This window comes from Papio anubis, chromosome 7 (assembly GCF_008728515.1).
Source record: "Papio anubis isolate 15944 chromosome 7, Panubis1.0, whole genome shotgun sequence".
In the NCBI taxonomy this organism is placed as follows: Eukaryota; Metazoa; Chordata; class Mammalia; order Primates; family Cercopithecidae; genus Papio; species Papio anubis.
Window position 1 is genome coordinate 42276544 of NC_044982.1, and position 20386 is coordinate 42296929.

The following is a 20386-nucleotide window of genomic DNA, read 5'->3' on the forward strand; positions in this document are numbered from 1 at the left end:
AGGCTGAGGCAGGAGAATTGCTTGAACCCGGGAGGTGGAGGTTGCAGTGAGCCCAGATCACGCCACTGCACTCCAACCTGGGCAACAGAGTGAGACTTCATCTCCCCCCCCACCACCAAAAAAAAAGAAAACAATTGAACTCAAGGAGATAGAGTAGAAGAATGGTTGCCAGAGGCTAGGAAGGGTAGTAGGAGTGGAAAAGTGGGAGTCCCAGCTACATGGTAGGCTGAGATGGGAGGATTGCTTAAGCTCAGGAGGTGGAGGTTGCAGTGAGTTGAGATCACACCACTGCAACTCCAGCCTGGGCAACAGAGGGAGACCCTGTCTCGGGGAAAAAAAAAAAAAAAAAGATAGATCAAAGCACTTTAATAAAATTGGGCCATACTAGAGATGCTATTGTTTGAAATAAAAGATACGAAGTGGCTTTTCCGCCCGCTCCCTACGTCCCCCAAGCGCCGCTCGGGCTGCACCGCGCTCACTCCGAGTTTCGGGCTCCTGCTAAGCTAGCGCCCCCGTCGTCTCCCTTCAGTCGCCGTCATGATTATCTACGGGGACCTCATCAGCCACGATGAGATGTTCTCCGACATCTACAAGATCCGGGAGATCGTGGATGGGCTGTGCCTGGAGGTGGAGGGGAAGATGGTCAGTAGGACAGAAGGTAACACTGATGACTCGCTCATTGGTGGAAATGCCTCCGCTAAAGGCCCAGAGGGCGAAGGTACCCAAAGCACAGTAATCACTGGTGTCGATATTGTCATGAACCATCATCTGCAGGAAACAAGTTTCACAAAAGAAGCCTACAAGAAGTACATCAAAGATTACATGAAATCAAAGGCAAACTTGAAGAACAGAGACCAGAAAGAGTAAAACCTTTTATGACACGGGCTGCAGAACAAATCAAGCACATCCTTGCTAATTTCAAAAACTACCAGTTCTTTATTGGTGAAAACATGAATCCAGATGGCATGGTTGCTCTATTGGTCTACCATGAGGATGGTGTGACCCCATATATGATTTTCTTTCAGGATGGTTTAGAAATGGAAAAATGTTAACAAATTTGGCAATTACTTTGGATCTATCACCTGTCATCATAACTGGCTTCTGCTTGTCATCCACACAACACCAGGACTTAAGACAAATGGGACTGATGTCATCTTGAGCTCTTCATTTATTTTGACCATGATTTATTTGGAGTGGAGGCATTGTTTTTAAGAAAAACATGTCATGTAGGTTGTCTAAAAATAAAATGCATTTAAACTCAAAAAAAAAAAAAGATCTGAAGTGTAGTTAATAATTTAAGTGTAATAGAAGAAAAGGAGCCTAAGAAAGCTTGAAAAACATTGTTGCACTTCATATACATCTTCTTTGCTTACATTATAGTGAATAATGCTGCAACAAACATAGAAGTGCAGATATCTCTTTGCAACATGAGAGATTCATGTAGATATAAGAGACTGTGGAGACTTTCAAGATTGGAGTTACAATTAGGTTTTAAATTACCTCTTCTGGCCAGCTGTGGTGGCTCACACCTGTAATCCCAGCACTTTGGGAGGCCAAGGCAGGCGGATCACCAGAGGTCAGGAGTTTGAGACCAGCCTGGCCAACATGGCCAAACACCATCTCTACTAAAAATACAAAAATTAGCAGAGTGTGGTGGTGGGTGCCTGAATCCCAGCTATTTGGGAGGCTAAAGTAGGAGTCTCACCTAAACCCAGGAGGCAGAAGTTGCAGTGAGCCAAGATCATGCCACTGCACTCTAGCCTAGGCAATAGAGGAAGAGTCTGTCTCAAAAAAAAAAAAAAAGAAAAGAAAAATTACCTTTTCATTGTATGCTAACGTGTAGAATTCTGCATGTAACATGTCCAGTTTAAAGAATGATTATAAAGCAAATCCCTGTGTAACCAGTGCTCAAACAATAAAATAGAATGTAATGGCTCCCCAGAATCCCTCTGGGTGGTCCCTCCTGCCACACCCGCTTCCCTCCCTGCAGAGGTGGGACAGCCCTCATTTCTGCCTTCCTTGCTGTGTGTGGTTTTGCCTCCTACACATGCATCCCTAAATAATGCAGGTTCATTTTCTCTGTTTTTGAACTTTGTGTTCATGTCTTCTCCTACATATTCTTTTGCGACTTTTTTCTTTTATGACTTGCTCATTTCATTTATTATTGAGATTCATTTATTCTCCGCTCTGAAATTCTGGTTCATTATAGGCTTAATGTAAGATGTTCAGGCCATATTGTTTATTAGAAAGGCATCAAAATGTCCTACTCACTTTCACTTCTGCTTTTCACCTATTTTGTTATAATTTCTATTAACCCTTTCTCAGACCCATGTAGCTGTCCTCATCCTCCCTACCAACACCCCGTCCAGACATCATCTCTCATTTGCACAAATATAGCAGGCTGTCATCTGGTCTCCTGGCCTCATCAGCTTTGCTGCCTCTCATTGGTTCTTCGTACTGCATCTGAAATGATTTTTGAAATGTAAATATTCTTAGCTCTTCCTTGCATAAAAGAATTAAAAATATCATTGTCTTAGAGATTGCTATATAACTAACAAGTTCAAACTCTTAGGATTTTACTACAATGAGTCTTATTTTCTGTACTTCTATGTCTTTGAGTTGTTTAGAGTAACTCCACTTCATAAACTTGGTTCCAGGCTTTTGGGGAGGTCAGGTCTGTTCCACATGTCCCCACGTTCTTCTTGGACCAGTGGCTACCTTATAGGAGCTCGAGAGGCCTAGCCAAACTGTTGGAGCAGCACATCTATTGATATATCATTGGCTATAGAAAGTCCTGTGGTCAAGCCCAACATCAGTTGGTAGGGAAGTGTTTACTCTCTGCCCACTCTAGTACACTGCAGGGTCGGAAGGCCGAGGGAGAGAGTGAAGAATTGAGAACAGTAATCCACCACAACTCTTGTCAATAGTAGTACTTTCTGTCATTACTTAGAATGCTAATTTCTTTCTTTGTTCCTTTTGTTATTTTGACTATGAATTCCCATTAAAATATTATATTAAACCCAAAAGAGGGATATATGTAAAAGAATATAAAAAGCTGAATTTGATGGCTTGATTTACAACTCTTGAGTTCTGTGACTTGGAGCAAATCAATTTAATGTTACTGTCTCATTTTCCATATCCAATGGATATATTTTTATATCTCTCTTTTGAGAATTCCAAGAATATGCAGAGAATAACATATTAGTCAAAAACCAGGATATTGAAATGTTCCTAGGTCTCCTTTACTCATTAACAAGGTGTCAGTGTAGCTTGACTTTGCCTTTGTACCTATACTGGTCATTAAGAAGATGTCCCCTATCTCTCAGCTGGAAAGTGTTATCAGTGTTGTTGACCAGGAAGAGATTTAACCAAGAGATTGTATCAATAATCTTTCTTCCCCCCCACTCTGTTATAGGCCATAATGATTATATTTGTCCAGCTACAAATCAGTGTACAATCGATAAAAACCGGCGCAAGAGCTGCCAGGCCTGCCGACTTCGGAAGTGTTATGAAGTGGGAATGGTGAAGTGTGGTGAGTGCTTGCTTCCCTTCTTATTGTATATGGGCCTTGCTAAAAGCCCTGTCCTCTGAGGAACCGGGGACAGTAGCTGGGAAGAGAGAAGATTTAGGACATAGTAATTAAGTATTTGTGTGTTGTCACATTGGAGGGGGCATTGACTTATCCACAGTAACTGCAGAGGACAGAGCTGGGGTGAGTGGGAACAAATTATGGGAGGCAGATTTTGGCCCCAAGTAGAGAAGAACTTTCTACAGTTCAAGTGGTCTGACCACAGAATAAATAGGCCACCAGATGGTTTAGGGGACTTCTAGCCACTGGAATCCTCAAACAGGGCTGGGTGGCCATCTGTCTGTGATCTTGAAAAGTTCAGTTCTAAGGATGAAATCCTGGTAAATGTCCACGGTTAAAGCTTGTGACAAAAAAGTAGAATATCTTGTGGGTTACTGGGGTAGCCGTGGGGAGGCTCATACCTATCCCCTCGTCTAGCTTTCTAGAAGTGGAAAAATATGCAGGAGTCAGAAACATAATGGAACTATGAAAAGCACATACAGCATAGATTTTGTTCTATGACAGTAATAGATGTATACATATGTATGTGTAATATATTCACATATATTCATATGTATTTTATACACTCACATATATTCACATATATTTTATACACAAAGAAAAGTGAGCACTTTAGTATATAACTGACAAAGATGCCAACACCCAGCTCTCTCCACCTGGCTAGTTTTTGGTTCACTTGTCTGTACTCACTTGCTTGTTTATATGTACTCCGAGCAGCTCAGCCTGCAGTTATTCTTCTGCTTGCCAGTATTTTACCTGTGGTTGGCTGTAATTTCTCATTGTAATTATTTGAATTTAAAGCAAAAATCTATCACTTTACTTCCTGACAATTTCTTTTTCTTTTCTTTCTTTCTTTTTTTTTTTTTTTGAGACAGAGTCTTGCTCTGTCGCCCAGGCTGGAGTGCAGTGGCATGATCTCGGCTCACTACAAGCTCCGCCTCCCGGGTTCACGCCATTCTCCTGCCTCAGCCTCCTGAGTACCTGGGACTACAGGTGCCTTCCACCATGCCCGGCTAATTTTTTGTATTTTTAGTAGAGACAGGTTTTACCGTGTTAGCCAGGACAGTCTCGATCTCCTGATCTCGTGATCCGCCTATCTCGGCCTCCCAAAGTGCTGGGATTACAGGCGTGAGCCACTACGCCCCACCCTCCCTGACAATTTCTTAGTAGCTCTGCCTCGTGAGCATTCTCTGCCCTTTTCTTTTTCTCTGTGTATGTAACAGATTAGAACGCTCGGCTATTATAGTTCAGTTACAGCAGAAGTTTTCTTCATCTGATCACACTTCTCTGGCTTCCTAGAGTCACCGATGATCTTCATTTCCTCTGTAGAACACCCTGCCTGTGCCCATAGCCTCACAGTGTGTGTTGGTTACTCTCTCGAACACCTAAACATTTCCATTCCCACCGCTTCACTTTGTCCTTATCAGAAACCAGTGAGCTTCTTCTCAAACCTGTTTCTACTCACTGTAATTGTTACATTATAAAATTTAATTAAAATTTGTGCAAACATGAATAGGAAAAGACAAGTTTTTTTCTGTGAAAGTTTAGTTAAGGCTGGGTGCGGTGGCTCACGCCTGTAATCTCAGCACTTTGGGAGGCCGAGGCCTGCGTATCATGAGATCAAGAGATTGAGACCATCCTGGCCAACATGGTGAAACCATGTCTCTACTAAAAATACAAAAATTAGCTGGGCATGGTGGCGTGCGCCTGTAGTCCGAGCTACTTGGAAGGCTGAGGCAGGAGACTAGCTTGAACCTGGGAGGCAGAGGTTGCAGTGAACCGAGATCATGCCACTGCACTCCAGCCTGGCGACAGAGTGAGACTCCGTCAGGCAGGGGTTGATGTTTAGTTGAAAGTTTTGAATAAAATCTTAAAGGACTAATAGCTATTGAGATAGATATGGGTGAGACTGGGGGAAGAAACAAAACAAAACATAAACCTTGGGAGATCCTGAATTCAGAATTCCTTAGAAGTATCTAGGTTCTTGCTCTGTTTTTGTTTTAAAGAATCTGAAACTGAAAATCCAGAGATAATATCTCATGGGTATGTTTATGCAGAAAAGTGACTTTGTCTAATTGGCCCAGATGCATAAAGAGAAAGCCTTGGCACTCTGACGAAAGATTGCAAATAAATGTTTTAAGTTTTAAGTTAAACAGTATTTTTAAGGTGAGTGTGTGTGTGTTTAAAAAGTGATTTCCAACTTAGTCTTAAGAATGCTTTTATTATACTAGGATCCATTGCACAGCTGTAGCCCTCATGGCTTAAGGCAGTGGATGCTGGGAAGAGCATGAAGGTTGGATCCCATAGAGTCTATGTTTCATTTTTTTTTTTTTGAGACGGAGTCTTGCTCTGTCCCCCAGGCTGGAGTGCAGTGGCGCGATCTCGGCTCACTGCAAGCTCTGCCTCCTGGGTTTACGCCATTCTCCTGCCTCAGCCTCCCGAGTAGCTGGGACTACAGGCGCCCGCCACCTCACCCAGCTAGTTTTTTGTATTTTTAGTAGAGACGGGGTTTCACCGTGTTAGCCAGGATGGTCTCGATCTCCTGACCTTGTGATCTGCCCGTCTCGGCCTCCCAAAGTGCTGGGATTACAGGCTTGAGCCACCACGCCCGGCCTATGTTTCATTTTTGTTTCATCACTTCTTGCTGACAGTGACTGTGCTCAAACTACTGAATCACCTCTTTGGCCCTCGGTTTTCATATCTCTGGACAGATATATCTGCTTCACTGGGTTTTGTAAAGAATAAGTATGAAAACATATATAAAGACTTAGCACAGTACCTGATGCTCAATTTTAGTTTTCCTTCTGTTCTCTCTCCTTCCCTGAAAAGCTCATATGAGTTTTGATACAATACCATTTCATGAGATAGAGTACAGAGGGATAGTTAAAGATTTCATAGAAAAGGGAATGAGAGAAAGTTTGTTGAATTTAGCCAGAAAGTCTAAGAAAAGACAGTATTCTCTTTGGAGATTACAGAAGAAATGAGATGGGTTGTTGCACATATACAATGGGATATTTTGCCCTTCACTGACCACAGAGAAAGACCATTAGCGGTGAACTTTCTTAACTCTGTCTGTGTCCTTTCCCATCACTCTTCTTATCTGCCCTCCCAAAAACCCTCTCTGCACACTTTTTCTTCCATCAGGTCTCGGAGGATTAGAGATTATACTTGCGTGTTGGATCCTCCTGCACCATCCCTCTTCTTTTATTCTGAAACCATGTAGTCTGTTATCACCTTTTTCTTCTGAATTTCTGATCTTGCCTTTTCTACTGAAGTGTGGATGTGGTCATACAACGGTAGGACAACACCCACCTAGACTAACTTTATGGATGAAACTTCATTATAAGGATACACTGAAATGTAAGGAGCCAGGAAATCCATCTGAATAGCCATGTATTTGGCCTATATCCCTGTATTGGGACAATAGCTCAACATATTTTGGGTGCCATATCTTTATACACCTGCTGTATAGTCTTCCATGAAAAGGATTTGATAGGTAGGTAGTATAAAATAGTGGTTAAAAGCACCAGCTCTGGATTTAGGTTGCTGCTTGGGTTTAGATCCTGCTTCTGCTATTTTCTAGCTATGCCATCTTAGACAAGGTATTTGAGCTTATGTTTGGTTCCTCCTCTGTACATTGGAGACAGTAATAGCTCCTGTACTGTAGGGTAGCTGTCAGGATATGTGCAATATGCAATGCCTGGTGCATAGAAGCTTCCAGTAGACATTAGCTGCCATTAGTATCGTTGATCACTACTATCATCATCATCTTTGGCTGGGGTTATTTACCACTGCCTAATATGGAGCACTCCTATTTGGTGGAGCTGCTCATTAAGCTCACTCAGAGGCAGCTGCCTAGGTTACAGTGTCAAAGCCACAACACTAGAAACATCCTTGATAGAAAAATGAGTTCCTTGTCAAGGGCTTTATTTATTGAGTCTAGAATCCTCAGAACTCACTACAGGACCTAGAATGTTCGACTTTGTCAGTGAAAATTTGTTAAGTAAATTTGAACATATAAATTCAAAATCTCTCACTTTGGGTATGTAAAGGGTATATAAATCTGTTTTGTAGTTCTTTATCCTTATGTACTCTACAAAAAAGAAATGTATGATCAGAAAAGTACTTTTTTTTTTTTTTTTTTTTTTTTGAGACAGGGCATCACTCTGCTGCAACCCAGGCTGGAGTGCAATGGCGCAATCTTGGCTTACTGCGACCTTGACCTCCTAGGGCTCAATTGATTCTCTTACCTCAGCCTCCCGAGTGGCTGGGACTACAGGTGTGTGCACCACCACACCTGGCTAATTTTTGTATTTTTTGTAGAGATAGGATTTCACTGTGTTGCCCAGGCTAGTCTTGAACTCCTGGGCTCAAGTGATCCTCTTGCCTCAGCCTCCCAAAGTGCTGGGGGATTACAGGCATGAGCCACCTTGCCTGGCAGAAAGGTGCTTTTTAAAATTATACATTTTGCAGCAAACCACCATGGCACGTGCATACCTATGTAACAAACCTACATGTTCTGCACATCTATCCCAGAACCTAAAGTATATTTTAAAAAATTAAGAAAAATGTACATTTTGCTCCATTTTATCCTGGGTTTATAATTGACCTTAAATATCCATAGCATTCTACTTGATTACTAATAAAATGAATTGTATTTTAGGCCTTTAATTCTTTTAGCAGTAAATTTGGTTCAAATGTTCTGAATAAATAGAGCCCTTTCTTCTACTATAACTAGTCAATGTTAAGAGGAAATTCTGACAAATTTTCCCGGTAGCCAATAATTTAAATTTGCTCATAGTTTCTAACTAATATTTATTTAAAAAATGTAAACAATTTAATTTAGTGAATAAACATAATGATGGGAGTATAAAACTAAGCATTTTGCAGATTTCAACTTTTAGGGTTTTTTTTTTTTTTTTAAAGGGAGATTCATATAAAAGTTGTAACCATGCTAATGATATCCTTCCTTATAATGTGTCTTTCTTAATTTCTATTTTACATTTTTGTCTTTAACCAGTGAAAACTTATAAAGATTTTGGTGCTCAAATATATAGGGATTTGGAAGTTATATTTTTGTTGTTGATTTCCATTTTTCTTATGGTCAGAGAAAATGGTCTTATGCCTATTTTACTTAAGATTTTCTTCATTGCCTAGTATGTGATAATTTTTGCAAAATATCTATGGCCTTTGTAGATCAAGCTTGTTAATTATGTGGTTCAAATATTCTGCATTCTGACTCTTCGCTCTTTCAGCTGTTGAGAGGTTTAAATATCCCATTATAATAGTGCATCTGTCAGTTTCTTTTTTTCTTTCAATCACTTTTGTGTTGTGTTTGGACGCTGTGTTTTGTTGTTTGTTTATTTATTTATTTTTTCAACAGAGTCTTGCTCTGTCACCTAGGCTGGAGTGCATGGCATGATCTCGGTTTACTGCAACCTGTGCCTTCTGGGTTTGTGCGATTCTCCTGCCTCAGCCTCCTGAGTAGCTGGGACTACAGGAATGCGCCACCATGCCTGGGTAACTTTTGTATTTGTAATAGAGGCAGGGTTTCTCCATGTTGGCCAGGCTGGTCTTGAACTCCTGACCTCAGGTGATCCGTCGACCTTGGCCACCCAAATTGTTGGGATTACAGGCGTGAGCCACCGCACCTGGCCTTGGTTGTTTTGAAGTATATGAGTTTAGAATTATTTATCTTTTTAAAATATTCTAGCAACGAGTCTCCTTATCTATAATAATAATTTTTGCCTTAAAGTTTATTTGTCTGGTATCAGTAGAGTAACGTCAATTTATTTGGTTAATTTGCCTGTTATATATTTTTCTATCTGTCTACTTTGTTTTCCTATGTGTTAGTTGTATCTCTTACAACTAATCTATGTCTAGATTTAAAAATATGTACGATTTCAGGTCACTCTTAAATGGTCAATTTGGTATTTTTTGTTTATTGTGATAACTGATATTTGGGTTCATTTCTATCACCTTATTTTGTGATTTAAAAAATTTTATTATGTATTTTCTACTTCTTCCGTTTTGGGAGTTGATCACATTTTTGTTTCTATTTCTTCTTTTACTAGTTTAAAAGTCATGCATTCTGTTTGAATTCCCTTTTTTCTTTTGAGACAGAGTCTCGCTGTGTCACTAGGGCTGGAGTGCAGTGGCGTGATCTTGGCTCACTGCACCCTCCGCCTCCCAGATTCAAGTGATTCTCCCGCCTCAGCCTCCTAAATAGCTGGGATTACAGGTGTCTCCCACCATGCCAAGCTAGTTTTTGTATTATTAGTAGAGATTGGGTTTCACTCTGTTGCCCAGGCTGGTCTTGAACTCCTGACCTCAAGTGATCTGCCTTCCCCCACCACCTTTGGCCTCCTAAAGTGCTGGGATTACAAGTGTGAGCCACCATGCTTGGCCATGTTTCAATTCCTTTAATGATATTTCTGCTTTTTAACATGTGTTCTTGATTAATTCAAGAATTTAAGCTTCTGTCTTCCCAAAAAAGAATCTTAGAAATTCTAACCAAAATAATTCCTCTCTCATTTTACGTGTTATTGTTTGGTATTTTGGTTCCACCTTGTTTCTATATCACCAAAACTTACTTATTGGGCTGGGTGTGGTGGCTTATCCCAGCACTTTGGGAGGCCAACGCAAGTGGATCACTTGAGCCCAGGAGTTCGAGACCAACTTGGGCAACATGGCAAGACCCTGTCTCTACAAAAAATACAAAAATTAGTCAGGTGTGTTGGTGCACACTTGTAGTCCCAGCTACCCAGGAGGCTGAGGTGGGAGGATCACTTGAGCCTGGGAGGTTGAGGCTGCAGTGAGCTGTGATCATGACCATACCACCATACTTCAGCCTGGGTGACAGAGACCCTGTCTCTAAAAAAAAAAAAAAAAAAAGTAAATCCAAAGAACAAGCATATAAATCAACTTTGCTAGTAATTAAAACATATAAAGTAAAGCAAGATGGTTTAGTCACTTGTTAGATTAGCAAACATTAAAAATGATTTTTAATGCCCAATGCGTTCTGAGAAAATAGATTGTCAAACTATTGAGCACTGGGTAACATAGTAAGACCCTATCTCTACAAAAAAATTAAAAAATTTGCCAGACATGGTGGCATGTTCCTGTAGTCCTAGCTACTTGGGAGGCTGAGGCAGGAGGATTGCTTGAGTCCAGGAGAGGAAGGCTGCAGTGAGCTGTGATTGCATCACTACACTCCAGCTTGGGCAACAGAGCAAGGCTCTGTCTCAAAAATACGATTAAAATAAAATAGTGTATATACTACAATCTAATTTTGTGTATAAAGGCCGGGCATGGTGGCTCACACCTGTAGTCCTAGCACTTTGGGAGGCTGAGATGGGCAGATCACCTGAGGTCAGGAATTTGAGACGAGCCTGGCCAAACATGGTGAAATCACATCTCTACTAAAAATATAAAAATTAGCCGGGCATGGTGGTGGGCACCTGTAATCCTAGCTACTCAGGAGGCTGAGGCAGGAGAATTGCTTGAACCTGGGAGGCTGAGGTTGCAGTGAGCCGAGATCGCGCCACTGAACTGCAGCCTGGGTGACAGAGTGAGACTCCGTCTCAAAAACAAACAACAACAAAAAATTTTGTATATAAAACATGGAAAAATATAAAAGCATTAAAAAGACTGAAAGAATTTTTGCCAAAATTTATTCTTTTCCATATTTTCCAGATTTTTTCACTTAATTTGCTATTTGAAATATACTTGTGTAAGTATGAATAAAGAAATATATACATATGCACACATGCATATAAACATTTTAAGAATGTGTTAAAAGTATATTATTTGATACCTTTGGAAATATCCCCATTTTTCTACCTGAAGAAAATTCCTAATTTCATGGTTTGGAAACAGGTTTATGAGCACTCTTTATACAGAAATGGTGTCAGTATCTATAGATGACCTGGAAATGGAGACCTAAAAAGTTCCTGAAAAGTTATGTCGTTGGTTTTCCTAGTACAATCACGACCATAGTAATCTTTGGTACGTGCCCCACAGGCTCCAAAGAATAAAAGTCAAGCTTCTTTTACTTGACTGCGGTTTTACCCCAACAATTTGAATGACCCTGCTTTCCTTTTCAGGCTCCCGGAGAGAGAGATGTGGGTACCGCCTTGTGCGGAGACAGAGAAGTGCCGACGAGCAACTGCACTGCGCCAGCAAGGCCAAGAGGAGTGGCAGCCACGCGCCCCTGGTGCGGGAGCTGCTGCTGGACGCCCTGAGCCCCGAGCAGCTGGTGCTCACCCTCCTGGAGGCTGAGCCACCCCATGTACTGATCAGCCGCCCCAGCGCGCCCTTCACTGAGGCCTCCATGATGATGTCCCTGACCAAGCTGGCCGACAAGGAGTTGGTACACATGATCAGCTGGGCCAAGAAGATTCCCGGTAGGGCTTTCGGGCTATTAGTTTTCTGTGTACTTGTAGAAAGGCCTGCTGCTAATATTTAAAGGACAAGAGTATAAAGTAGAGGTCTGTGAGCTGTGCCTAGATATTTAACGGTTTCTCAGCTGGATTCGTAACTTTTGAGTGCAATATGTTCCTTCCTCCCGTCTTGGCATAGCTACCTTCAACAAGGCCACGTTCTGATTTAGAATTCTGAGACGACTCTGAGTTCTGTACCCAACATGGTAGTGAAGAAAGAGTTGTGCGTGGCCCAGCCATTTCTATTCTTGACTCTCTTCTTTTCCTGTGGCTAGATGCTTCCCATACTACCTGGCACAAACCCTATCCTGTGTGTCCACATCTGCTACAGACACTCACCTGTTGGACCCCTCTCATGCCTAGAGGTGGTCTGGGAGGATGGACCCAGGGAACCCACCCAGACTCTGGAACTGGGCTTGGGGTCGTTTGGGCAAGAAATCCTAGAGTCCTGGAACCTGGAACATGGTTAAAAGGTAGACTCTACATTGCCCCATTTCTTGGCTCTGGATTCCTCACCTTGAGAGGAGGGGCATGGTTGGGTAGGGTGGCGTAGAGTACAGTATGACTAGTTTGAAAGTGAAAGGTTTGTCAGATGCTAAATAGAATTTTGTAAATTATTGTTCCAATAGAGAATCAGTATTATATACACAAATGAATATGTATGGACAAAGAGAGTAAATCAGTGGTTGAAGTTACACGAATCATCAGTGGGCCCATAAACTTGGAATGCCATCAAGTTAAAAATGAGCTTAGATACTCATGAGTTATCATTTGGAACCTGCATTTTCCATCCTCTAAAGTGATCACTTCTCCCAAGCCCATTTGTAATACAGACCTGAAGTGCTGTATGATGCTGAAATTACCAGCTAATTATCATTTGACGTGGTGTTTCTGTGAAAGAGTGAATCTAGGATTCTAACCTAAAATGGCAACACCCCACAATCCCCCTGTGAAAGGTTCTCCATGCCCTTCTTTTTTTTTTTTTTTTTTGAGACGGAGTCTCGCGCTGTGTCACCCAGGCTGGAGTGCAGTGGCGCGATCTCGGCTCACTGCAAGCTCCGCCTCCCAGGTTCACGCCATTCTCCTGCCTCAGCCTCCGAGTAGCTGGGACTACAGTCGCCCGCCACCACGCCCGGCTAGTTTTTTGTATTTTTAGTAGAGACGGGGTTTCACCATGTTAGCCAGGATGGTCTCGATCTCCTGACCTCGTGATCCACCCGCCTCGGCCTCCCAAAGTGCTGGGATTACAGGCTTGAGCCACCGCGCCCGGCCCTCCATGCCCTTCTTTACAGTCCTTGAAGAAATGAAGCCTCTTACAAGTTCTGAGCCACTGGGGGCGTTCCCATGGCCTGGGGGGCAACGACTGCACTGGGCAAGCTGTAAAGATGAGGAGGGGCGAGAAGCTGGGGGAAGAGAAGTTTCGGGTAAAGAGCCCAGGGAACTGAGGCCTACGGTGACAGTATCATTTGGGGACTTTTGTTGAACTGGGCCATTTCTTCTGAGCTTCCTGAGGATTTTTGGTTTCGAGTTGTATTTTGTTTTGTCTAGCATCTTCACCTTTGCCAGAATTATTTTTTTCTCTGCTTTTTCCTGGAGGAGGCAATCCTGATGCACTTTCCTCTAGTTTTTGCTTTAAGTGTATTCCAAACACGATTTTGCAGGACCACACATGGAGAGCAGTGATGAAATTAATTATTGCTGAAAGCTGTGCCCCTTCTTTGTGCCATAAGAAATCTGAACTCTTAAACTGCGTTATTCCTTATTCAAGCCTGGTGTTTTGAAAAGTTTTCAGGAAACGTAGGCATAGTCTGGAGGTGTGATTTTTTCCCCCTCTCTTACTTGGCATGGTCATTGCCCAAACCAAAAAAAAAAAAAAAAATTAAAATATCATCTAGCCTTGATCTTGTTGAATATCTACAAGGTTAAGAGCCGTGATCTCTTGGGTAGGCTTATTGTCTATTACTGTGGGTGAGATTGGGAAGGTGTATACATATTAGGAACCTAAACTGAGCAAAGCATGTGGATTTAGAAAGTATTTATCCATCTTTACACTCATAACACCATTACATTCTCCTTGAGACAGATTTACATTATAATTGTTCAAAGACTTGAACACATATGTTCTCTCTGCCATAGTTTCCTCATCTGTAAAACAAGAATAAGAGATCTTGCCTATAGGACATTCTCAGAGATAGGCATTGTTACCTCCATTTTCCTATAAGAAAAACAAAGATTTAATGGGAGATTAAGTGACCAGCTAGAAAGAGGCTGAGCTGGAGTTCAAACCAGAGTCCATTTCACTCCAAGGCCGTGTCTTTTGTTACCATATTTATATTAAATGGCTGTCTCCTTTTATCATGGCTTGTGAAGGAAGCCCCGGTGTTCTCTGCTTTGCTTTTGAAGTGCTTCCTTCCCCAGAGATTACCTGTTTCCAAACAGTACTGTGACCAACATGAGTTATTAGGTTGTCAGGACCTGCTTTGTTATTATATTTGCTCTTTATTTTACTTATTTATTTATTTAGACAGGATCTTGCTCTGTTGCCCAGGCTGGAGTGCAGTGTCATAATCTCAGCTCCCTGCAGCCTCGACCTCCCAGGCTCAAGCAATCCTCCCACTTCAGCCTCCAGAGTATCTGGGACTACAGGCACCTGCCACCATGACCAGATAATTTTTTGTAGAGATGGGGTTTCTCCATGTTGGCCAGGCTGGTTTCAAACTCCTGGGTGCAGGCAATCCACCCGCCTTGGCCAACCAAAGTGCTGGGATTACAGGTGTGTGCCATTGTGCTTGGCGATATTTGCTGCTTAGGATAGAATCGCCCAGAAACAGTGCTTCTACCCGGAAGGATCTTAACACTGGATGGGAAATTTTAAGCATCAGAGAAATCCTTGAAGTTGAGGCCTTGGCTTTCTGCGGGGGCTGACACTGCTGTCTGCAAGCCTCCAACCCCAACCTCCACCTACCCCATTCCCCCACCCCTTCTGATCCCAGTCAAAGACTGGGTCAGACAGGCAGCTCCTCTGATTGGCAACCAAGCATCAACCTTCTCAGTAGTGCAGAGGAATTATCAGGACACAGCTAACCAAGATCAGTTCTGAGCCCAGGTCATCATGCTTGACAAACTCTAAATGAAGTATATTTGTCTCTAGAAGGGGTCCAAGACTGGAAACTGAGTCACGCAGCTTAACTTCAAAATTTTCTTCCTTTAATGAGTAGTCAATCATATCTATAAAATATCGATTCCCTAATGGTTTGTGTTTTCTTAGTGTTTTAACACTTGCCATTCTGTCTCAACAGACACAGGGAGCTGAGGAGGAGGGTGCGGGTGTCTCACCGCCTCTTGCTTTCCCCAGGCTTTGTGGAGCTCAGCCTGTTCGACCAAGTGCGGCTCTTGGAGAGCTGTTGGATGGAGGTGTTAATGGTGGGGCTGATGTGGCGCTCAATTGACCACCCCGGCAAGCTCATCTTTGCTCCAGATCTTGTTCTGGACAGGTGAGAAAAAATGCATTGTGTTTCTTCTCCCACTTGTTTGAGTAAGGTACTTAGTGGGAACAAAGTCCTGGGTGCTGCAATTAAAATCTCACACTTGCAGGGCAATTAGAGGATGATAGTATCATCAGCTCCTTCACTGGCTCAAGAACCAGAGGAGGAGAGAGTTGGGTCCAGGGATTCAGGGTCCTGTGACTCATTTTTAATCTGTAGTGCAGCAGCATTTACAGGCCAGCGCTTTAATAGGGGAGTGTATCCTGTAGGTATGTGGCCACTACATGTATAAGTCGACAGACTTTTCTGCATTAAAAATTCCATTTTCAGGTTATAATCTTAAGTTATCCTGTTGTTTTTTGTACCTATAGTGACCAATTACGTCTGGAGCTTTCTGGACAGGTGATAAAATTCTTACAAATCTGCCAAGTTTATTTTCTTATGCTTTAACTCTTTTTTTTTTTTTTTTTTTTCTGAGACGGAGTCTCACTGTCACTCAGGCTGGAGTGCACAGGCGCAATCTTGGCTCACTGCAACCTCCACTTCTTGGATTCAAGTGATTCTCCTGCCTCAGCCCCTCGAGCAGTTGGGATCACAGGTGCCCACCACCACGCCAGGCTAATTTTTCTATTTTTAGTAGAGAAGTGGTTTCACCATGTTGGCCAGGCTGATCTTGAACTCCTGACCTCAGGCGATCCACCCACCTCGGCCTCCCAAAGCTCTGGGATTACAGCCCCCACTGTGCCCAGTCTGCTTTAACTCATTCTAATGCATGTACTATATAGCATTTTTGGCAATAGTGGTGGAAGGAAGGGTTACTAAAACTACATGAAACTTAACAGAAAATGGGACATGATGCTATCTATATCTTGGTTGCATTTGATTTTCTTTTAAAGATGACAGAAAAGGAACCAGTTTTTAATTGACTTAGGTGAACTGTTTATGGAGGGAAAGCTGGACTATATAAAAACACTCAAGCTTTTTAGCAGGAAAGTAGAATACCCTCTTGGTGTGAATTTGAGCAGTTTGAAATCTGCATGGAAATTGATTTCCACGCCCCTTTTGTGGAAAAAATGCTAGTGTTGAATGTTCAGCCACATCTGACTCTGCACAGTGTGGGAGGATGCCTAGTGTCTACCCCAACTCTTGCATTATAATCCTGTTACCACTTTAAGATCATCTGAAGACCCTGTGTTACACAGATGAAGAGTGATGCCCCAAGGTATCAGTCCCCATTCTGCCTTTTGTCATGGTTGACAATGTTATTAAAAGAGCACTGTTCTGCATAATGAAGGTGTTTTGACAGAGAACAGATCCTTTGGGAAGAGCTGGAGGATGGATTGACTTGAACGAGAGCCCAGGTGGTAAACCATGGAGGGAGGCTCTGGAAAACCAGAGAAGTGCAGGGCACAAGACGCTTCAGTAACAAACAAAATAGCTAACCTATTGGCTTGTATGTGCTTAGCAGCACCTTATGCATTTAACTTATGTCAACACATTTAATCTTCACAATCTTCCTGCACTCTTTAAGGGAGTAGGACCCATTATTATCTCTATCATTCAGATATTTGGAAATGGGAGATTAAGAAACCTGCTGACAGGTAGGATAGTAGGTGGTGGAGCTGGACTTAGGGGGTTGCCAAACGGCAAACTGTCTACTTTATTCTGCCTATTGTCCTGGGTGACAATGTAGACAAAGAGCACATTCTTCAGTACAGAGATGTTTTGATAGAGAACAGCCCTGTTCTACTGATAACACACTGCAGAAACCCACTCTCCCCACTGTCATTTCGGGGTACCATGTTGCAAGGCAGGCTGAAAAGCCAAGCACCTAGCCAAGCCATTGTATTCTGCGTGGGTTTTAACTGAGGCCAAATATACATATGTATAAATACACACATATAATTCTCCTAGAGGTTAGTCCTAGGGAGACGTTCCATCCCTTGACAAATCAAATAATTTGCAGACTTTTGGATTAAATTATTTTATCTCTTGTCTTGATTTCTAAATTGATGCCAAATTTAGTGTTTATTTTTGGTGACTGATTCATTCCTGGTTCTAAGGACAATTAACTCTCCACTCTCTCATTTCTCTGTATGGGTTCTTTAATTCCTGTAATTGTGTGTATATATTACTATAAGTGGACACAAATCCTGGAAAAATATTAGGCCTACCTTTTAGTTAATAGAAGAAAAGTTATTTTTTAAACAAATTATTTATGATAGACTCACACTGCCTTTCTAACTTATATGAAAGTATTATGTTTTACAACATAAATCTAGTATGTTTGAGTATAGAAGAGGAATTCTTGGGAATTGTAAATGCATTCACATTGAGCAGACTTTTTTTTTTTTGAATAATTACTGATGTTTATTTTTTGTTGCAATTTCTAGTAGTTTTTGTTTTTGAGATGGAGTCTCACTCTGTCACCCAGGCTGGAATGCAATGGCGCAATCTCAGCTCACTGCAACCTCCGCCTCCCAGGCTCAAGCGATTCTTGTGCCTCAGCCTCCCGAGTAGCTGGGATTACAGGCATGTGCCACTACACCTGGCCAATTTTTGTATTATTATTATTATTATTATTTTTTTTTTTTAGTAGAGACGGGGTTTTACCATGTTGGCCAGGCTGGTCTTGAGGTCCTGACTTCAAGTGATCCCCCAACCTCAGCCTCCCAAAGTGTTGGGATTACAGGCGTGAGCCACCGCTCCCAGCCTACAATCTCTAGCATTTTTAACCCATTAACTTTGTGAAGTCAGGAATTTGAAGTCTAAGATAGTTCAGTTACGTAGTCATCTCTTATACAGATGAATATACTTTTATGTAATAGGTGTATTTGTAGAGGAGTTGCTCATTCAACAAGTCAGGAGTCATGCTCCATAAAGGAGTTCTATTACAACTCTTTTTTGCAAAATGAAGACATAATCTTCACACCATTTGAAAATAACTGTCTTCTGCTGGATTGTCCTACCAGAGTTTCTTCAAGTGGTAATATGGCTGTATAAACAGTGAATACAACTAACAGCCCATTTGTGGATACTGAAACTATAATTTCTGTTTCCCTTTATTCTTGTTGAGGTTTCTGCAACAAGAAAACTTGTATCTACTGAGGATGAGAGGAAAATCTAGTTACTTCAGCTTATTTCTAAGCATTTAGTTCTTCTTTTACTAACCACTGAATTCATAAAAATCACATATGCAAAGGCATTTTTGTGTCCTTAGTATCAACAGGCAACTGACTAATGTTAAATTATTAGTCAGAGGAAGTTTGTATCTGGGCTTTGGATCCCATTGTGGACATTTGCAGAGAGGTTCATGGAATTATATATGTATAAATGTCTTGAGTTTACATTCACATTAGTTATTTGTATGCTAAATTCCTTCAAGGTAGCCACTGAATTTTCAATTCTGAATTTTAATTTACCCTTTGTACATAAGTAATTTCACTTCAGTTATTAAGTCCTTTTTACGTTCTAAGCCTTAAGCACTCCCTGCCATTGCCATATACACAGAGGTAAACCACGGTCTGTACCCAGGTGTGTGCTGCCAGCAGGTATATATATATAGGGACAAAATAGTATACCCCAAAGGGAGGCCCACTCATTCAACATTTTGTTGTTGTATTAAACAATACTCTTCTTTAGGCCAGGCACGGTGGCTTACACCTGTAATTCCAGCACTTTGGGAGACTGAGATGGGTAGATCACCTTAGGTCAGGAGTTCGAGACAAGCCTGACAACATGATGAAACCCCGTCTCTACTAAAAATACAAAAGTTAGCTGGGTGTGGTAGCAGGCGCCTGTAATCCCAGCTACTTGGGAAGCTGAGGCAGGAGAATTGCTTGAACCCAGGAAGTGGAGGTTGCAGTGAGCAGAGATGACTTCATTGCACTCCACCTGGGGTGACAGAGCAAGACTCCATCTCAAAAAAAATAAAAAACAATATTCTTATTTTATAAAGAGTGAGTATTGGCCAGGCTCGGTAGCTCACGCCTGTAGTCCCAGCACCTTGGGAGGCTGAGGCGAGTGGATCACTTGAGGTCAGGAGTTCAAGACCAGCCTGGCCAACATGGTGAAACCCCTTCTCTACTAAAAATGCAAAAATTAGCCAGGCATAGTGGTGCGTGCCTATAATCCCAGCTACATGGGAGGCTGAGGCAGGAGAATCACTTGAACCCAGGAGGTGGAGGTTGCAGTGAGCAGAGATCATGCCGCTGCACTCCAGTCTGGGCATCGGAGTGAGACCCTGTCTCAAAAAAAAAAAAAGTTATTATCAAGTAATAAAATTGATATGGTTTGGCTCTGTGTCCCCAGCAAATCTCATCTGAAATTGTCAAGGGAGGGACCTGGTGGGAGTGATCGGATCATCGAGACGGTTTCCCCCATGCTGTTCTCATGATAGTGAGTGAGTTCTCATGGGAGCTGATGCTTTAAAAGTGTTTGGCAGCTCCCCCGTCTCGTTCAATCGCTCGCTCTTCTGCCTCCGTGTAAGATGTGCCTTGGTTTCCCTTTGCTCTCTGCCACGATGGTAAGTTTCCTGAGGCCTCCCTAGCCATGCAGAACTGTGAGTCAGTTAAACCTTTTTTCTTCATAGATTACCCAGTCTCAGGTAATGCTTTATAGCAATGTGAAAATGGACTAATACAAAGATATTCCATGTTATTACTGATTTTATTTAGTAGTTGATGGACAGATAGTGTGCAAAAATAAATTTCCTGAGTAGGTCAGTTTGATTGATACATTGTTTCAATATTTTAACGTTGAAATCGTATGTCCTGTTTTTGTTTCTGTTTTTGTTAATTTAGAGACAGGGTCTTGCTCTGTGGCCCAGGCTGGAATACAGCAGTGCCATCATAGCTCACTGCAACCTCGGG

General features: G+C 42.0%; 1 protein-coding gene and 1 pseudogene across 4 annotated transcripts in view; both read left to right on the forward strand.

Moving 5' to 3' along the window:
- ESR2 (estrogen receptor 2) overlaps positions 1-20386 on the forward strand; it is a 72125-nt gene that overhangs the window by 25859 nt on the left and 25880 nt on the right. For all 3 annotated transcript variants that reach the window (XM_021940290.2, XM_021940289.2, NM_001164588.1), the window contains 3 exon segments: positions 3416-3532; positions 11695-11994; positions 15386-15524. In XM_021940290.2, coding sequence (XP_021795982.1) covers positions 3416-3532; positions 11695-11994; positions 15386-15524 — 556 coding nt within the window.
- On the forward strand, positions 429-1273 carry LOC101009879 (annotated as a pseudogene). Its single transcript, XR_161319.4, has one exon. The product of XR_161319.4 is annotated as a translationally-controlled tumor protein pseudogene (transcript).